This window comes from Hyla sarda, chromosome 2 (genome assembly GCF_029499605.1).
Source record: "Hyla sarda isolate aHylSar1 chromosome 2, aHylSar1.hap1, whole genome shotgun sequence".
NCBI classification, from domain to species: Eukaryota; Metazoa; Chordata; class Amphibia; order Anura; family Hylidae; genus Hyla; species Hyla sarda.
Genome location: NC_079190.1, coordinates 235205050 through 235225933, shown reverse-complemented (window position 1 = coordinate 235225933; position 20884 = coordinate 235205050). Strand labels below are relative to the sequence as shown.

Genomic DNA, 20884 nt, shown 5'->3' with positions numbered 1-20884 from the left:
TGCCGGGACCCGCGGCTAATACCACACATCGCCGATAGCGGCAATGTGCGATATTAACCCTTTAGAAGCGGCGGTCAAAGCTGACCGCCGCTGCGAAAGTGAAAGTATCCCGGCTAGTCAGTCGAGCTGTTCGGGACCGCCGCGGTGAAATCGCGGCGTCCCGAACAGCTTACAGGACACCGGGGGTGCCCTTACCTGCCTCCTTGGTGACGAATGACTGCTCCGTGCCTGAGATCCAGGCAGGAGCAGTCAAGCGCCGATAACACTGATCACAGGCGTGTTAATACACGCCGGTGATCAGCATAGGAGATCAGTGTGTGCAGTGTTATAGGTCCCTATGGGACCTATAACACTGAAAAAAATAAAAAAAAAGTGTTAATAAAGGTAACTTAACCCCTTCCCTAATAAAAGTTTGAATCACCCCCCTTTTTCCATAAAAAAATAAAAGTGTAAATAAAAAAATAAAATAAACATATGTGGTATCGCCGCGTGCGTAAATGTCCGAACTATAAAAATATATCATTAATTAAACCGGTCAATGGCGTACGTGCAAAAAAATTCCAAAGTCCAAAAAAGCGTATTTTGGTCACTTTTTATACCTTTAAAAAATGAATAAAAAGTGATCAAAAAGTCCGATCAAAACAAAAATCATACCGTTAAAAACTTCAGATCACGGCGCAAACAATGTGTCCTCATACCGCCCTGTACGTGGAAAAATAAAAAAGTTATAGGGGTCAGAAGATGCATTTTTAAAAGTATAAATTTTCCTGCATGTAGTTATGATTTTTTCCAGAAGTGCGTCAAAATCAAATCTATATAAGTAGGGTATCATTTTAACCGTATGGACCTACAGAATAATAAGGTGTCATTTTTACCGAAATATGCACTGCGTAGAAACGGAAGCCCCCAAAAGTTACAAAATGGCATTTTTGCCATTTTTGTCATTGTCGCACAATGATTTTTTTTTTCCACTTCGCCGTGAATTTTTGGGTAAAATTACTAATGTCACTGGAAAGTAGAATTGGAGACGCAAAAAATAAGCCATAATATGGATTTTTAGGTGGAAAATTGAAAGGGTTATGATTTTTAAAAGGTAAGGAGGAAAAAACGGAAAAACCCTGAGTCCTTAAGGGGAGTGCACCTGTTGTTTCAGGTAGCTTTCAAAGGTAAGCTGTGTGTGTGTGTGTGTGTTCATAAGGAGTAGCACTATTCCTAGCCATTATATGCTGACAAAAAAAGGAGAAAACGAGGAGCGGACACACCTATTCCAATCGTGACTTCTATGACTCAGAAATATCTATGCCTCTGGACACTTACTTTTGTTCCACCAATTCCTTTCCTTAATGCTCCCGGTCTCTTCAGCTGTGGATCTTCCTGGAAGTTCTTTTCTTTTTGTACCATAGATCAGCAAGGACTCAGGTATTTTCAAAAGGTAGGTACATTTATTATAAAACATAACAATACATCTGACGCGTTGTGGAGTTGCCTCCTTCCTCAGGGACAAATACATTGTATTAGTCCCTGAGAAAGGAGGCAACTCCGCAACGCGTCGGATGTATTATGTTTTATAATAAATGTACCTACCTTTTGAAAATACCCGAGTCCTTGCTGATCTATGGTACAAAAAGAAAAGAACTTCCAGGAAGATCCACAGCTGAAGAGACCGGGAGCATTAAAGGGGTACTCCGCCCCTAGACATCTTATCCCCTATCCAAAGGATAGGGGATAAGATGTCAGATCGCCGTGGTCCCGCTGCTGGGGAGCCCCTGGATCCCCGCTGCGGCACCCCGCTATCATTCCAGCACAGAGTGAGTTCGCTCTGTGCGTAATGACGGGCGGTACAGGGGACGGAGCAGCGTGACGTCATGGCTCCGCCCCTCGTGACATCACGGCCCTTCCCCTTAATGCAAGTCTATGGGAGGGGCGTGACGACCGCCACGCCCCCTCCCATAGACTTGTATTGAAAGGGGCGGGCCGTGACGTCACGAGGGGCGGATCCGTGACGTAACTATGCTCCGGCCCCTGTATTGCCCGTCATTTATGTGCAGAGTGAACTCGCTCTGTGCTGTAATGATAGCGGGGTGCCGCAGCGGGGATCCCGTGGCTCCCCAGCAGTGGGACCGCAGCGATCTGACATCTTATCCCCTATCCTTTGGATAGGGGATAAGATGTCTGGAACAGAGTACCCCTTTAAGGAAAGGAATTGGTGGAACGAAAGTAGGAGATACAGGCTTTCCGGCACGAGGGGAGCAGGATTGAAATCAGCTCCCCTCGGTGAAGTAAGTGTCCAGAGGCATAGATATTTCTGAGTCATATAAGTCACAATTGGAATAGGTGTGTCCGCTCCTCGTTTTCTCCTTTTTTTCTCAGCATTTATCAAAATCGGGTGGAGAGGGGTCTCCTCACCAGAAGAGGCAACCGTGGAGTTTTATACATGTGAAAACGCCTGTTGAATTTGTGAGTGGTCATTTCGGGCCACTCACAAAGTGTAAGTGTATTAAGTGTGTTTTTGTTTTTCTTATTTATTTTTATATCAATTTGAAAGTGAACCAGTAGCCACTCCCAATTTTTTTTTTATTATTTTTTTTTTTACAGTAGCCATTATATAACATGTATATGGTATCCCCTTCCTTTTTTTTACTGCTTTGCAGGCTTTATCTGTAATTTTCAGTTTTCCCTGGGCTAATGGGTGGAAACTAGCCTCTGCCATACACTGCATACACAGAGAAGAGTGTATTCTGCTCTTCTATCTCTTTGCATGACACCTTCAGAAGCAGCAGAACAGAGGATATTATAGAGTAGTACTAAACAGTGGAAGCTGTGAGTTCAGCACTGGAGTGAGATACAATGCCAACTAAACCTCATTAGTGTTTGTCTGTCTGCCTCTGCCCCTCCCTGATAACATGCATTACAAAGATTTTTATATTTACACCTACTATTGATATATGCCAAGTTGCTGAAATGATGTTTCTTAATTAAAAGCTATGGACACCTTTTTGAAAATCATTTATTTTGTTCTTGTTTCATATTTATTATAGTTCAAAAAACACTTTTTCCCCTTTACTTGGGTGGCAGGATACATTAAGGGTACGTACGCAGATTTGATGCACAGGATTTACTGCTGCAGATTTCAATGGAAACTAAATGACTGAGCACTCTGCTACTAATCTGCAGCTACAAATCCTGTGCATCAAATCTGTGCAGAAACCTGTACGTGGGAATGTACCCTTAAACTTCCCTGACAATCTTGTAGCCCAAGAATTGCTCCAAGCCTCACGTGATCAGTCAATTACTGTAACTCCGATCCTGGAGGTCCCATGTAAGTCTATGGGGCCTCCGGCTTCGGGCTTCCTGGAATCCATCTAATGTGTGGCTACAAGATTGCCCGAGAAGACTAACTGTATCCTGCCACCCCAGCCAAGGGAGACTAACGCTTTAAATGGTGGCACCTTTTTACTTAAGACTAGTGCTTTAATATGCACTCAGGAAGCAAATCTTCAGAAACAAATGTGCTTTTAATTATTTCCCCTTTTTATTAAATCCTTTTTTTTTGTGAAGGAGGCCTTTTGAGAAGGGTCAATGCAGTGCTTTGTTTGCTTAGTATACAGGGCATCATGTCCTGTTCTGTCTAAGCTTGTGGAGTCTGACTTGTTCTGTCTGTAGCCCTATGGTAAGTTTTTTTCCTCCACTAGCCATCACTGCGGGAAGGCTTCATACATCGCCTGTTTCCCTAGGTTTACCATAGTCCTCACTACTGGCTGTTCATGTAATCAGCTGTGTCCTATACTAGTTGTGTGTATCGTTTAGCAACTTATATTATTTGTCATGTTGTACAGCTTGAGTACATGTATAGTGTTTGCTATAAATGCATTTTGTGGACATTTGGTATTCATTAAATATACCCCTACAATGCCCGTGTATGTTTTGTTTGTTTTTTTGTTTTTTTCTGCCACTCTCTTTTATGTGGTTTTAAATGTTTGTTTTATGTCTGGTGTTAGGTTTCCAGTTCTGTAGGTTTTTACAGACTCTTATCATAATTTGTCCCTATTTTGTTATATATTTTGTGCAAAGGTGTCCATAGCTTTTGTAAACAAATTTAAAAAAGGATTTAAAAAAAAAAAAAGGTGGTGAATGGAAACCATTTTACAGCACTTGGTAGATGCTAAATATGCAAATTACAGCTTCACTTGGATGGATAACTACAGCTCTCTGTTTTAGGGCTTTTGGTACATGTGTATGGAAGAAATTTCACAGTATTATTGTACACTTGTCTCTACACCTGTCTGGTTCCGTTACTTGATTGATTATGGGGCTCAAACCAGTGGAGCTGAATGGCATTTTGGTATTCTGTTGGCTTTGCTCTACCTCATCATAAAGGTAAGTAAAAGTATGTCTACCTATTAAAAATATCCAATATGCAGACGCAAAGTCTCTGCAAATGTAAGAAATTCCTTGTCAGGATTGCCTCTACACAGGAATTTGCATAGTTTAGCAATATACCAATTACTGTTCTAATTTTTGTTGACTTTTTTAAAATCATATTTATATGTCCTTTGCAGACTCTCTCATTTAACTAATAGAATTAACCAGATATTATCAAGATACAGTACATAAATCAAATTTAGGAATTTCCCCTGTGCTTTATTGTAGCTTAGCTAAGTTAAGCCAGTAAACAGGCTTGTCTCTGGCAACAACCATAAGGCCTGTGCCTTAAATCTGGACAGTAATAAAACCGTTTAATAAATATGCATAAAGGCTATGGACACCTGTTTAATTTGTGGGTGTAATTAGGGCTGCAACTAATGATTAACGATTAGTAATCGATTCGTGGGTTCAGCCCTGATACCTGTCTTAGAAGCATTGTTCAGTTCACGTGTTACTTCCTCCGTTTGGAGCTTTATGACTTCACCGCTGGTGTTCTCCCAAGCCCAGCAGAGAAGCCGCAGAGGTGACATCATGAAACTCTGCCAGATGCCCAAATGGAGGAAGTACTGTAACAGGTGAACCGGACCACAGATTGGACACAGGTTTCATAGGGCCGAAACAACAAATCGGTTAAAGGGAACCGGTCAGCAGATTTTAGCATATATAACACTGGGGGATGTTTGTGCCCCCAGGGATGGAGAAGATATTAAGTTTTTTCTTTTTTTATGTTTACAATGCAAAATAATATCTTTATTTCAAACCACATTGTATATATGATGGGATATGCTTTTGAATATATAACATTATTATTTTTACAATATTAAAAACCCTAATTACTGAATTGCCTTGTTTCCTTCTAGCTGTTTGTTGTTTTTGGACAATGGAAAACATCTGCTGATGTATTACAACAGTTTTTTAATCAGCCTGTAAGTAATATTAAAGTATAATTTAATTAACACCATTAAATATTCTAACAGTGCCCAGCAAGATGTAATTTTTGTGACCTCACTTCTCCCGAGTAGCAGTGGCCCTTTGATGATGATGTAATGTAATGACTTATCCTTGCCATAAATATATATATGTGCACACAGACGTATACAAAATTGTTGGTACCCTTCTGTTAGACAGAAAACCCACAATGCTTCCTAAAATAACTTATAACGGACAATAGTAATAATATTTACTGAAAATTTACTGATGAAAATTAGATATTGCTTTTTAATTTTGCTTTAACAGAATAATTTAAAAAAACAAATTAATGAAACTGACCTGAACAAAAATGATGGTCCCTCCAGAAAAGATAGGTTGGGTTGTTTAACTAAGATGTCCTGCAGTTGTAATTTGTCAATCAGCCTATTTAGAGGGTTAAAAGTAGTCACTGTGCTGTTTGGGATTATGATTTGCACCACATTGAACATGGACCACTGAAAGTCAAGAAGAGAGTTGTCTCTGGAGATTAGAAAGAAAATTATAGCCAAGCATTATAAAGGTAATGGCTATAAGGCGGTCTCTTCTCCAAGCAGATTGACGTTCCTGTGTCTACAGTTGCACATATTATTTAAAAGTTTAAGATCCTTGAGAATCTGACCAAAAGAGGAAAATTGATAACAAATCGAAGAGATAGATAATACGAATGGTAACTAAAGACCCCAGAACAACTTCCAAAGACATTAGAGGTTAACTCCAAGGTACATCAGTTTCAAATCACATCATCCTTGACTGTTTGAGACAAATTGGCCTAAATGAAATACTACCAAGGGAACACCACTGTTAGGGTATGTTCACACTTCAAAATTCCGCTGAAATTGTTCCGCGCATAGAAAGAACATGTTCATTCTTTGCGCGGAAGTCCACGAGCACTGCATAACCGTCAATGGTGATGGCGCAGTGCTGCGTGGTCCTACCGCCGAAGTATTTTCGCCAGCGGCCGCCAGATGGGATCTCCGCTCGCTGAATTCAGCGGGGGCAGAGATTCCGCTGCGTGAACATACCCTTTAAAAGCAAATTTAAAAATAAATTGCTGGAATTTCAATGCATATTGACAAATCACAAAACTTTTAGGAGAATGTTCTTTGGACAGGTGAGACAAAACAAGTCACATCAGCTCTATGTTTGCAGACGTAAAACTGAAACAAATAAAGAAAAGAACTCTGATCCTACTGTGGAGCATAGAGTAGGATTGTTTATGTTTTGGGCCTGCTTTACTGTACCTGGCATAGGGCATCTTGAATCTGTACAGGGTACAATTAAAAACCAAGACTGCCGGGACCAAAGACAACTTCGGTCCCGGCAGTTTAACCTGTACAGCCGCGGTCGGAAGCGACCGCGAGCTTTAAGGAGTTTTGAGGGGGGCTTCCTCTTTCTCTCTCCTGTAGCACCCTGCAATGATCGCGGGGTGCTGCTGCTTATCTTTACAAGGACCCCCAGGTCTGCCCCAGTTATTGCCTGTGAGGACGTGCCAGAGGCACGTCCTCATATGCTGCCTGCTAGTGTAAAACTAGCAGGCAGCAAATATCTGCAATGCTTTGGAATACTAAGTATTCCAAAGCATCAAAAAAAGTGAAAAAAAATAAAATAAAAAAATAAGTGTATAAAAACAAGAAGTGTAAAAAAAAAAAAGTGTAAAAAAAAAGTGTGAAAAAAGTGTAAAAAGTTTAAAAAAATAATAAAAACACATTTATTAAATAAATATAGTAAAAAATAAAAATGTATAATGTGTAGGATCACACGGCGCATATTCGCAGCATATTACCTGCTGTGGATGCCCGCCAACAGTCACAATAATGAGCTCCCTGCTACGGCTGGGTAGCTTTGTGTGTCCACTAATAGCGGTGGATTTCCCGCCGGCAGTCATGACAGACACACTGAGCTACCCAGCCACAGCAGTGATCTTGCCCTTGTGACTGCCGGGGGCATCCGCTGTGTGAAATATGCTGCGGATGCGCTCTATGTGACTGCAGTGTTATGCGCTCTATGTGACTGCATAGAGCGGATGCGCTCTATGTTTCTGCAGTGTTAGAGGTATCCGTCAGCATCACATCAAAAAGAGTGATGCTGACGTATACTGTAGCAGCTCCATTCATTTCTGAATGAGACTGCTACAGTATACATTGGATCCCTTTTTTGACATGACAACGGATACCTATACTGCAGAAACGCAGTATGAATGGGGACTATTCATATAATGATGCCCTGAAAGCCAAAGGGGGCTCCTCTCCTTCTGGGTCCTACCACGCGGCCAAGGAACCAAATATGTCCTAAGCGGGGGTATTTCCAAACACGGGCCGAGCAGCTTAATAAAATATAAGGTGCATTTCTTGCAATGTCAGAAGTGATGTACAAAAAATATGCCCCACTAATGATGCATTTGTGAAAAAAGGCAAATTTCGGATTTTTAACACTGACTTTGTAATAATTCCTGCCCAAAAACTATGGTGTTAAAATACTAACTGTACCCCCTAGCGAATACCTTGAGGGGTCTAGTTTTTAAAATTGGGTAATGTTCCTATGTTCTACTACCTTTAAAATGTCTGCAAACCTTGCATAGCACACAAAAAAAATGTACTTTTCAAATTTTCAAAATTTCAAGTTAAATTGTTTTGGCTTCTAATTAATTTAAAATGTTAATTAAAAACAAAAAAAATGCTGTCAAAATAAAGTAGACATCTGAAAGTATAAGTTTCATAAACTATTTGGTCAGTATGTATAAATATATGCAACCTATTAGTGTTAAAATAGCAAAAAAGCTTAATTTTTAAAAAAAATGTCATGATTTTTTGCATTGCACAAAAAAAACTACAAATGATATCGGCTTACTTTTACTATGTACATGAAGGACAACTTGTGACAAAAAAACAATGTCAGAATTATCGTGATTGGCAAAACGTTACCAGAGTTATTCTCTAATAAAGACAGACATCCCCGATTTGAAAAAACAGGCCTGGTCTTTCAGGGGCGTACAGGTTTATTTGTGTTGGTCCTTAAGGGGTTAAATATGCTGCCTAGTGTCAGGAAGCATGGTCTCCGTCACAGGTTTCGGGATCCCCGAACAGGATAATGACTGAAAACTCATAGTAAAAATACTCTAGAATGGCTGTGAGCAAAATATTGTAATATTCTGAAATGGAATCCTCTGGAAGATATGTGGAAGGAGCTGAAACATGCAGTCTGGAGAAGGCATCCTTCACACCTGAGACAGCTGGTGCAGTTTACCTTTGATAAATGGGTCAGAATACTTTGTAGACAAGTGCGGAAGTCCCATTGATAGTTGAAGAAATCGCTTGATTTCAGTGACTGCCTCAAAGGTCATGCAACAGAATATAAAGTTCAGGGGACCATCATTTTTGTTAAGCCCAGTTTTATAAAATAATTTTTTTTTTTTTTATTATAATAATAAATATATATAATTCCAAACCTTATTGAAAGAAAAATAGAAACAAGAAGGGATACATAATTAAAAACCAGGGAAGGGAAGGATAGGGATAAAGCACAAATGTACAATGTCCACAGAACAAAAAAAAGATTAAAGTATCATAGCCGGTCAAGGCACAAAGCGAGTCAGAACAAAACCCCATGACAATAATGAAGAATCTGAGAGTTGGCTGCCTAAAGCTGAGACAAATCTAGGCAACTAGAATGGGAGACTGACTGATAAAGACATCTTATGGGGCAATACAAATGCTCTGCTCCAGTCCTGGCTGCAGAAGGTGCAATTTAACTCCCAGGCCCAAATAGCCTGATAACTTAAAGGAAAACTCCAGCCAAATGAAATCACCTTTTATATAGCTGCACATGTTAAAGGTTTATAAGTTTGCAATGTACAAGTATAAGCTTTGCTGAGCATGTGCCCTGTTTATTTTGGCTTTTCCTTTGGGCATGAGGTCCAGTAGTTCTTGGTACACATGATGGCTGTTGGACACCAGTTTGCTGGGCCTGACTTGTCATTTTATAACCTCACTCCCTTCTCCTCAAATCAAAGAGTTGTGCTTCAATGTGCTGTGTGTGATTGTCTCGGATAGGCGCACACACCTTTCTCACCCTTATTCACTGCTTCTCTAACCATGTAACCTCACCTCTCTCAAGGCAGCCCCTACTGCAGCTCACACAAGAAACAACCATAGGGGCTGATAACTTGTGTAGTCTTGTGCAGCTGGATTTTTAAAGGCTGTTAGCTTATGGAGTCCGATTTTTAATATAATCCGCTATAATGCATTGTGAAGCCATGGTGAGCATATATTTTTGTGTGTTTGTATGTATATGTGTGTTTGTGTGTGTATGTGTGTGTATATATGTGTGTGTGTGTGTGTGTGTGTGTGTGTATGTATATATATATATATATATATATATATATATATATATATATATATATTATAATTAGTGTGTGTGTCACAGTTACATACTTACATAGTTAGTACGGTTAAAAAAAGACATACGTCCATCAAGTTCAACCAGGGAATTGAAGGGTAGGGGTGTGGCGCGATATTGGGGAAGGGATGGGATTTTATATTTCTTCATAAGCATTAATGTTGTTTTGTTCCAGGAATGTATCTAACCCTGTTTTAAAGCTGTTAATTTTTCCTGCTGTGACCAGTTCCTGAGGTAGACTGTTCCATAAGTTCACAGTTCTTATGGTAAAGAAGGCGTGTCGCCCCTTGAGACTAAACCTTTTCTTCTCCAGACGGAGGGAATGCCCCCTCGTCCTTTGGGGGGGTTAACCTGGAACAGTTTTTCTCCATATTTTTTGTATGGGCCATTAATATACTTATATACATTTATCATATCCCCCCCTTAAACGTCTCTTCTCAAGACTAAACAATTGTAACTCCTTTAATCGCTCCTCATAGCTAAGATGTTCCATGCCCCATATTAGTTTAGTCGCGCGTCACTGCACCCTTTCCAGCTCCACAGTGTCCCTTTTATGGACTGGTGCCCAAAACTGAACAGCATATTCCAGGTGAGGCCGTACCAATGCTTTATAAAGGGGGAGTATTATGTCCCTGTCCCTCGAGTCCATGCCTCTTTTTATACATGACAATATCCTGCCGGCTTTGGAAGCAGCAGCCTGACATTGCATGCTATTCTGAAGTCTGTGATCTACAAGTACACCCAGATCATTCTCTACCAGTGACTCTGCCAGTTTTATCCCCCCTAAGACATACGACGCATGCATGTTATTAGTACCCAGATGCATAACTTTACATTTATCCACATTGAACCTCATTTGCCAAGTGGATGCCCAGACACTTAGTCTATCCAAGTCATCTTGTAACCTATACACATCCTCTATATACTGTACCGTGCTACAAAGCTTGGTGTCATCTGTAAAGATAGAAACAGAGATGTTAATGCCATCCTCTATATCATTGATAAATAAATTAAACAACAGCGGGCCCAGTACTGAACCTTGGGGTACACCATTAATAACCGGGGACCAATCAGAGTACGAATCATTGACCACCACTCTCTGGGTACGATCCATGTGCCAGTGTTCAATCCAGTTACAAACTAAAGTTTCCAAACCCAAAGACCTTAACTTACCTGTCAGACGTCTATGAGGGACAGTATCAAACGCTTTAGCAAAATCCAGAAACACTATATCCACAGCCATTCCTCTGTCAAGGCTTCTACTCACATCTTCATAAAAGCAAATTAGATTGGTTTGACAACTTCTGTCCTTAGTAAGCCCATGCTGGCTGTCACTTATAATACTATTATCCCCTATGTATTCCTGTATGTAATCCCTTATAAGTCCTTCAAACAATTTATCCACAATGCACGTTAAACTTACCGGTCTATAGTTTCCTGGGGAAGACCTAGAGCCCTTTTTGAAGATTGGCACCACATTCGCCTTGCGCCAGGCCCTTTGCACAATACCAAAAGTAAAGTTAAACCACAACACTGTAACACTCTGTCCCACCCCGGGACTCAAACCCATGGTGGTCTCCCATCCACTGTGCTGCCGAGACGGTCCTGCTTATCTTACTGTGTTACATGCTGTGAGACCCCCATAGACCAGTGAAAACTGGTTTTCCCTAGTAAAATAAAACAAATGTTGTATCCTTTATGTTATAATGAAAATACAATGGAAAAATCTTCAGCTCACCTCCCGTCGGTCTTGCACAGATCCTCAGCCAGGCCCAGCTTGATACGTGACAGTAGAAAAAGATAAAGCGTTTGATCCAGCAATTCCTTTAAAACATCGATCCTTATTCTTATTCCACAATTAAAATTTGCAAGCTTGAACTCGCATCACACCACCAAGCTGGTGACACACTCCCAATGGACGTGTTTCGAGCGAATGCTCGCTCTTGATCACCATACCACCTGTGCACACCTGGCCCTCTATGTACAAGACACAGAGGGAGGAGTCACTGTTCGTGAATTTAAAACATATAACAATGTAAAATAATTTAAATGGGCACTGTCATCAAATTTTTTTTTTGAAACATATCTCTAATATACTTTTATTTTTATTCATTAAAATGGTTTAACTTACACTTAAAAACCGGCCACTAGGGGTCTCCCTCCTAGTGGCCGGCTGCAGCCTGGCGTGGCTTGACGTCACGCCTGAATTCGGACTGATGCCGGCTGGGCATCGGTCCGAATTCAGTCAGGCTGCGCACGCTCCCTGCCAGACAGGCGGGAGCGAGCGCTTTGAAGAAAGAGGATGCACGCAGGCTCCCTGGCCTCGCACGCCCGCCCCAGCTCCCGGGGACAGGTAAAATATTATGCTCACCTGCTGCTAAGCTGCAGCTCCGCTGTGACTGTTCTTTTGCCGGGGGTGGGGGGTGGGTTTGCGGGCTGCTGTGACTGTTCTTTACTGTTCTTTTGCCGGGGAGTGGGTTGAGCGGGCTGCTGTAACTGGGGGGTTGCTGGCTGCGTGGCGGGGAGCGGGATGTGCGGCAATCACAGATACGGTGTTCACCTATACAATATGCCTCCAGTTGTTTCCCCACTACAACTCTCAGCATGCCCTGACAGACAATAGATGTCAAGGCAAGCTGGGAGTTGTAGTGGTGAAACAGCTGGAGGTACACTGAATAGGTGAACTAAGGGCGGAAGTGTCCTCCCCAGCAGGCATCAGTGACATCGTGCCTGTTGGGAAAATCTGCCCGGTAGTGAGCACACTACCAGGCAGACAAAAGGCATTTTTAATATGTAAAAAAAAAATTTAATTAAAGGCAGGGAGGGGGTTAGGGATAGATGGGCAATAGGCAGGGACAGCAAAAAAAAAAAGTATGGTGGGAGCTACCCTTTAAGAAGACAGGTTCATAAGTGCTTGTTTGGCAATGTTCGCATGAACTTGGAAATTTTATGTGCAGATCAGCATGTCAAACAAACTTCATATATGTGACGGCTTGAAATAAATGTTAGTCAACTTTTTGGATCTTAAGTTAACAAGAATACCCAAAATGTACATTCAGATGGAAACCTTTAGGAAACCCATATCGGGCAACACTGTATTACGGGCAGACAGCAATCATCCCCCACAGACCATTCGTGCCGTACCAGTAGGGGAATTAACCAGACTCAAGCGAAATTGTACTTCACAATTCAAGTACTTAGAGGAAGCACAATCCTTAGAGGACCGTCTACTTATACGGGGTTACAGTAGGGCACAAATGAATCGAGCAAAAAGAATTGTGAATCGCAAGAATCGCCAGAACCTGATAAGACCACGTGAGGATAAGAGTAAAATCCATTTTAGAAATAATTCCACCGAACCAGTCCTGGCCATTACATATAGCCCACAATTTAAAACTATACGTAATATTGTATATAAACATTTACATCTACTCAAGGAAGATGACAAACTATCTAACATCTTAGCACACTTAGCTATCACACTCAGAGACAAATTATCCCCAGGTTTGGTAATCTCCGAAAGGCAGGGTGTGAACAGGTGGCTTAATAATGCTGGCTTCTATAAATGCGGAGCAGCGCAATGTAAGGCGTGTGGAGTGGTCAAGGTCTGTAAAGAATTTTCGGATGCAACAGACAATCACGTACACAAAATACGACAACATTTAAATTGTAATTCCATGAACGTAGTGTACATGATTGAATGTACATCTTGCAACCTAAAATATGTGGGGTGCACCACACGAAGGCTGAAAATAAGAATTGGGGAACATCTAAATGATGCTGCAAATGCGAATGGAAATCTAAACAAATCGGGTGCATCATCACATTTCTTTGAAAAACATAATGCCAATGTCAACAACTTCAGGATGTATACTATAAAAAAAACTTCAGTTGACAGCATGGGAAGGTGATCTGCAGCGCAAACTGTTACGCTGGGAGGCATTTTGGCAATTTGCGCTTCAGACGAGCCCCCCTGGGGTTAAAAAAAACTAAAGGAACTTATGTTTCATTGCTAATCTTGTATTTTAAATAGTTATCCATGTGTAATTAAATTCACGAACAGTGACTCCTCCCTCTGGGTCTTGTACTTAGAGGGCCAGGTATGCGCACGTGCGCTCGAAACGCGTCCATTGGGAGTGTGTCACCGGCTAGGTGGCGTGATGTGAGTTCGTCTTGCATATTTTATCGTTGTGGAATAAGAATAAAGGATCGATGTTTTAAGGAATTGCTGGATCAAACGCTTTCTATTTTTCTACTATCCTTTATGTTATACCAAATATTGTTATATCTTCAACAAATGCTACATCATAGAAATGTTTTTTAAATCCCAATTAACACTTTTAATAGCTTTTTAACTGATATGTTTCACCTAAGCAGGTTTCCCTAGTTAAAACTAGTATATAAACAAATTTAAAGGGGTTATCCAGGAAAAAACTTTTTTTGTATATATCAACTGGCTCCAGAAAGTTACAGATTTGTAAATTACTTCTATTAAAAAAATCTTAATCCTTTCAGTACTTATGAGCTTCTGAAGTTAAGGTTGTTCTTTTCTGTCTAAGTGCTCTCTGATGACACCTGTCTCGGGAACCACCCAGTTTAGAAGAGGTTTGCTATGGCGATTTGCTTCTAAACTGGGCAGTTCCCCAGACACTTGTCATCAGAGAGTACTTTGACAGAAAAGAACAACCTTAACTTCAGAAGCTCATAAGTACTAAAAGGATTAAGATTTTTTTTAATAGAAGTAATTTACAAATCTGTTTAACTTTCTGGAGCCAGTTGATATATATAAAAAAAAAAGTTTTTTCCCTGGATAACCATGGATACATATTATGCTAATACCTCCTCTGAGTCGCCTAATACTTCCGCATCATTAGGTGCCTGACTGTCTTAACGTATTACATTTAATTCAAACTGGTTTTTTCAGCTTTAACTGAGCCATCTTTATTAACCTCTTAAGGACTTAGCCCATTTTCACCTTAAGGACTCTTCGTTTTTGCTCTTTTGTTTTTTCCTCCTCACCTTCTAAAAATCATAACTCGTTCAATTATGAACCTGCAGACCCATATAAGGGCTTGTTTTTGTGTCACCAATTGTACTGTACTTTGTAATGACATTACTCATTTTATAACATAATCTGCAGCAAAACAAAACAAAATTATTTGTGGGGTAAAATTAAATAAAAACCCGCCATTTAGCACATTTTTAGAGCTTCCATTTCTACGCAGTGCACTTTTTGGTAAAAATGACACTATATATTCTGTAGGTCCATACAGTCACAAGAATATCCAATTTATGTTGGTTTTATTTATTTATTTTTACTACTTTGAAAAAATTATAACTACATGCACCAAAATTAGCATGGAGCAGTAGATCACCGATCAGACGACCAGGAGGAAGGTGAGGACCCTCCTGTTGTCCAGTAAGCTGATTCTTTTGCGATAGTCCCGATCAGCTCAGCTGAGTTGCCGGGATAGTTTTACTTTCACTTTAGATGCCGCGATCAACTTTGATTGTGGCGTCTAAAGGATTAATGCCGGGCATCGGCTCGATTTGCGGTGCCTGAGATTAGCTGTGGATCCAGGCTGCACGTAGCAACTGGGACTCACAGGGTTTAACCCGTTCTCCGCTTGTGAGATTTTGTAATTTTTAGCGGCTTCCGTGTCTACGCAGTGCAGTTTTCGGTAAAAATTGCACCTTATATTTATTCTGTAGGTCCATACGGTAACAAGGATACCCAATTTATATAGGTTTTATTTTACTACTAAAAAAAAAATTATAACTACATGCACCAAAATTTATACGTTGAAAAATGTCCCCTTCTGACCCCTATAACTTTTTTTTTTTCATATGAGGGCAAATTTTTGCCGCCATGGTCTAAAGTTTTTATCGGTACCATTTTTGTTTTGATCAGACTTTTTGATCACTTTTTATAAATTTTCATGGTATAAAAAGTGACCAAAAATACGCTATTTTGGATTTTTTTTACATGTACACCATTGACCATGCGGTTTAATTAACAATATATTTTTATAGATTGGACATTTACGCACACAGCGATACCACATATGTTTTTTTATTTACACAGTTTTTTTTAAATAGGGAAAAGGGGGGTGATTCAAACTTTTTTGATAGGGGGCTATAACATACAATACACTGATCACTTACGCTGATCAGTGCTATGCCATAGCATAGCATTGATCAGTGTTTCTGCCACTTGATTGCTCCTGCCTGGATCTCAGACCCGAAGTAGTCATTCGGCGATCGGACAGCGAGGAGCCAGGCAGGGATCCTCCTCGCTTCCTGCAAGCAGTTCGGGATGCCGCGATTTTCCCGGGGTGGTCCCGAACAGCACCACTAAGCTAACAGTCACTGTTTACTTTCGTTTTAGATGCGGCGGTCAAACTAAAGGGTTAATGCCAGACATCAGCCGCTCGGCGATGTCTGGCATTAGACGTTGGTCCTGGTTGTTTATAGCAACCAGGACCCACCGGGTATGATGTGCGCTCACCTGCTGAGCGCAGGTCATACCTCGGGAGCCACAAATGGACGTTAATGTACGTCCACTTGCGGTAAAGTGTTAAAGGGGTACTCCGGTGCCAGAAAGTTTAACAGATTTGTAAATTACTCCTATTAATAAATGTTAATCCTTCCAGTACCTATTAGCAGCTATATACTACAGAGGAAATTCTTTTCTTTTTGGATTTCTTCTCTGTCACGACCACAGTGCTCTCTGCTGACACCTCTGTCCATGTCAGGAACTGTCCAGAGCAGCATATGTTTGCTATGGTGATTTGCTCCTACTCTGGACAGTTCCGGACATGGGCAGAGGTGTCAGCAGAGAGCACTGCTGTCGTAACAGAAAAGAAATCCAAATCTGTAGTATACAGCCACTAATAAGTACTGGAAGGATTAAGAATTTTAAATAAAAGTAATTAAAAAAAAAAAGAATGTTTTCCACCGGAGTACCCCTTTAAGGGCGTCAAGTCCTTATGGAGATCCATAGTGTGCCTTGATGCCCCATAAAAGTGTTTTCTCTCATGACTTTTGGAAGTAAAAAGCTTTGCGGAAATAAGCCGTCTAGCAGTAATTTATACAACAATTTGCAAAAGTTTTTCAGGATAATTCTTTTGACCCATAAATCAAAAGCAGTGTCTGATTTTCATTAGTTAATTTTCAGTAAATCTTTATTCACTTTTAGTCCTATCAGTTTCATGTTATTTCAGGGAGCATTGTGGGTTTTGTAAACATCTGTGTACATATAATTTGTTTTATATTTTATAATAACAGTTCTAGGGGGTATCTTTTTTCCTTTTTAAATTAGCATTATGTCTATTAAATAAAAAAAAATAAAAATTTTATCCATCCATTGTAATTGTAAACTCTCAATCCTCATCCCCCAATCCTCCTTCCTTTATGAGAACTGCATACTTGTTGTGAGACTTTAGTGTTCATGATTTTTTTTTTCCTACTAGTTTTTTTTTTTTTTTTTCTGTTCTCCCTTTGTTGAACAAAAGCCTAAATACGAGACTAGTGTTAAGCCAAATGGAAATTCTATCTTTGTCTGGCACCATTTTTGCAATGAAAGCAGTTATTTATACCATTCATGCTATACATATGCAAATCTCAGGCGCGTGTGTGTGTGTGTGTGTGTGTGTGTGTGTGTGTGTGTGTGTGTGTGTGTTCTGAGTGTTCTGAGTGTTCTGAATCAAGGCACCATTCCCATTTGTTGTGATTGAACTGCGTGATAAGAGACACTGCCATATATTCTTATTTTATAAACGCCTTATTAAATATAACAGTCTTTGTAAAAGCAACAACTAGAGCAGTGATTCCCAACCAGGGTGCTGCGGCACACTGGGGTGCTGCGGCACACTGGGGTGCGGCGGGATTTTGCCATCAAATTTATTTATTTAAATTTCCCTCCCTGGCGCCGCAGGGTCCCCCTCCCCCTGTGGCCCAGTGAGTGCCCTGCCAGAGAGGGGAAAAATGTGGAAGCTGTGCTGGGCCGGTGTCATGACCCGTGCCCCAGCATCCCCCTCCCCCCTGCGGCGCAGTAAATGAGTGCTCTGCCGGAGCCCTGACTCTGTGCCCTGCCGGAGAGGGGAAGAAAAATGGCTTGCTTAAGGTACTGTACCATGTCCATCCCCCCCCCCTTCTCACCCATGTCCCCCCGCCCCTCCACCCTCCTGTCATCCATGTCCATCCCTGTCACCCATGTTCACCCCCATTCACCCTTCTGTCATCCCTGTTTACCCCATATCTCCTGTGTTCACCCTCCTGTCATCCATGTCCACCCCATATCTCCTGTGTCCACCCTCCTGTCATCCATGTCCATCCCCCTGTCACCTATGTCCACCCCCTCTATTCACCCCTCTGTCCCTTTGTCACCCCAGGCCACCCCTCTCTGTCACTTCTGTCCACCCCTCTTTTATCCGCTTGTCACTTTTGTCCACCCGTCTGACCCAGTCTCCCATGTCCATCCTCCTGTCATCCATGTCCACCTTGGCCATCCCCCTATCCACCCCTCTGTCATCACTGTCCATCCCCATGTCACCCATGTTCACCCCCCCCTACATTGTCCACTCCTGACCACATCCTTGTCACACATGTAGGCTCCTCTACACCCCTCTGCCACCCATGCCTAGGCTGTAACAGGCTGGTGTTATTTAGACTGGGGAGGGCCAGTGACAGTGGTCCTCTCCCACCCTGGTAACGTCAGGCTGTTGCTGCTTGGCTGGTATCTGGCTGATACTGAAAAAATGAGGGAACCACACACTTTTATTTATTTATTAAATTAAAAAAAACGCATTGGCGTTTGCGCATTTTTTTTTTTTTTTGCGCAAAAAAAACAGTTAGTAAATTTGATTCTACAGTAGAAAATCATCTACGGTAAACTTAACCGTAGACAAGGCGATGAAGAATTCTATAAAAATTTGCACACTTGCGCATATTTTTGCGCAAAAAAGTAGATACAAAACCGCTCTCTATACTATGATAAATTCCCCCCACTGTTCTTAAGGTTAATTGACTTAGGGTTAATTGACTTAGGGTTAATTGACTTTATGCCAGAGAAACCATTGCACTTATCACTTGTCACACATTCTCCACGGTTGCCCATGCGTGTACAGTGTACAACATCTTCATAATGCTCTGTCTGGCTGTCGTTGCTTCATTTTGAAATTCAATAATTTTTCTGTGAGTCAGCTTAGGAATGTATGTCTCTCAGTCTAAATACTTTGCATATAAGTAGCAACATATCGCATATAATGTACACTTCATTTCCCATTTAGAATTATGGTGTGGCTGCAACCAAAAGACAATGTTCCGAAGCGGAGGACATCTGTGCAATATGTCAAGCTGAATTTACAAAACCGATTGCTCTTATATGCCATGTAAGAATTACACTTTTGTGTTGTTTTTGTTAGAACCCATGACTTTCATAATTTGTCTTTACATTTTGTTTAATAAAATCTATTGTTATACCCATTCAAAAACAAAGTTTAAAGATATACTCCAAAGGGGGGAAAAATTAATTCAACTGGTGCCAGAAAGTTAAAACAGATTTGTAAATTACTTCAATGTAAAAATCCTAATCCTTCCAGTACTTATCAGCTGCTTTATGCTCCAGAGGAAGATGTGTAGTTCTTTCCAGCCTGACCATTGTGCTTTCTGCTGCCATCTCTGTCAGTGTCAGGAACTGTCCAGAGCAGGAGTAAATCCCCAAAGCAAACCTCTCCTGCTTTGGACAGTTCCCGATTTAGACAGAGGTGGCAGCAGAGAAGACTGAAAAGAACTACACAACTTCCTCTGGAGGATACAGAAGCTGATAAGTACTGGAAGGGATAAGATTTTTAAATAGAAGTAATTTACAAACCTGTATTTGTTAATTTGAAAACTTTTTTTTTTTTCTATCTGAGTACCCCTTTAAGTTAGTAAGCAGAATCTCCTCTGCTCCTTTTAAATCCTGTTTCACAGGAGTCCAGAATGTGGAGATCTATACTGCCATTTGTAAGATTCTTTGCTGAAAGTTTTACATGTTTAAAGGGAAATTCCGGTCTTAGAAATCTTATCCAATATCCAAAAGGATAGGGGATAAGATGTCTGATCGCAGGGGTCCCACCGCTGGGCCTGGCGCTTCCCCTGGGATGTGATGTGATGTCTATGGGAGGGTGTGTGACGGCAGTCATTGGTCCCCCTTACACTGCTGTGGGTAGAGCTCCTCTGTCAGGGTTTGTGGTGCAATCCACCCCATTCGGAGTCAACTTCTTGGGCTAAGAGCGCATCAGCATCAATTGATCATATATGCAGGACGGCTACATGGAGTTTATTGCGCACTTTTTCTTCAAGCATTACAGATTGAACCTGTTGGCAAATGAGGGCCTTTCTTTTGGTAGAAAGTTGCTACAGACCTTGCACCTATGCTAAGTATATTAGACTAGATTACGGGGGATGTCATAGGGCAAAGTCTAAAACCTAAATTACACTCACGCTTAATTATTTTACCTTAAGGCAATGGTGCTTATTAGAGCCCTGTTGCCCCTTCTGACAGGACACTATGCGTGAATGTGTTTGGCCCATTGTTCTACTTATTGGGAGTCAAAAGGGAGTCCAAAGCCCTTGGCAATAACATATTGTAAAATCAATCACGTTTATTGAAAGTTCTGGAAAACCCCTTTAAAGGGAAACTGACAGGCTGTTCATCCGCACTAATCCTAATGTACTGAAGGGTCTTTACTTACTTTAAAGGGGTACTCCGGCCCTAAGACATCTTATCCCCCTATCCAAAGGATAAGGGGATAAGATGTCTGATCGCGGGGGTCCTGCCGCTGGGGACTCCCGCTATCTCGCAAGTAGCATGCATACTCCGGCCCCGTATTCGTGACCTGGCAGAATCCGAGGCTGCAGCGCCGCTTGCAGCTCCAAGAGGTGGGTGCGAGATAGCGAGGGCCCCCAGCGGCTGGACCCCCGCGATCAGACATCTTATCCCCTATCCTTTTGGACAGGGAATAAGATGTCTTAGGGCCGGTGTATACACACTTTTGTTACTGTTTACCCACACCATAACCCGATATATCGGGTTTAGTGTAGGTGAATA

General features: G+C 41.2%; 1 protein-coding gene across 3 annotated transcripts in view; it reads left to right on the top strand.

Moving 5' to 3' along the window:
- Positions 1–20884, top strand: part of RNFT1 (ring finger protein, transmembrane 1) — an 81549-nt gene that overhangs the window by 57377 nt on the left and 3288 nt on the right. For all 3 annotated transcript variants that reach the window (XM_056556693.1, XM_056556694.1, XM_056556691.1), the window contains 3 exons: positions 4219–4377; positions 5286–5351; positions 19080–19181. In XM_056556693.1, the coding sequence (XP_056412668.1) occupies positions 4219–4377; positions 5286–5351; positions 19080–19181 (327 nt within the window). The remainder of the gene's footprint in view (positions 1–4218; positions 4378–5285; positions 5352–19079; positions 19182–20884) is intronic.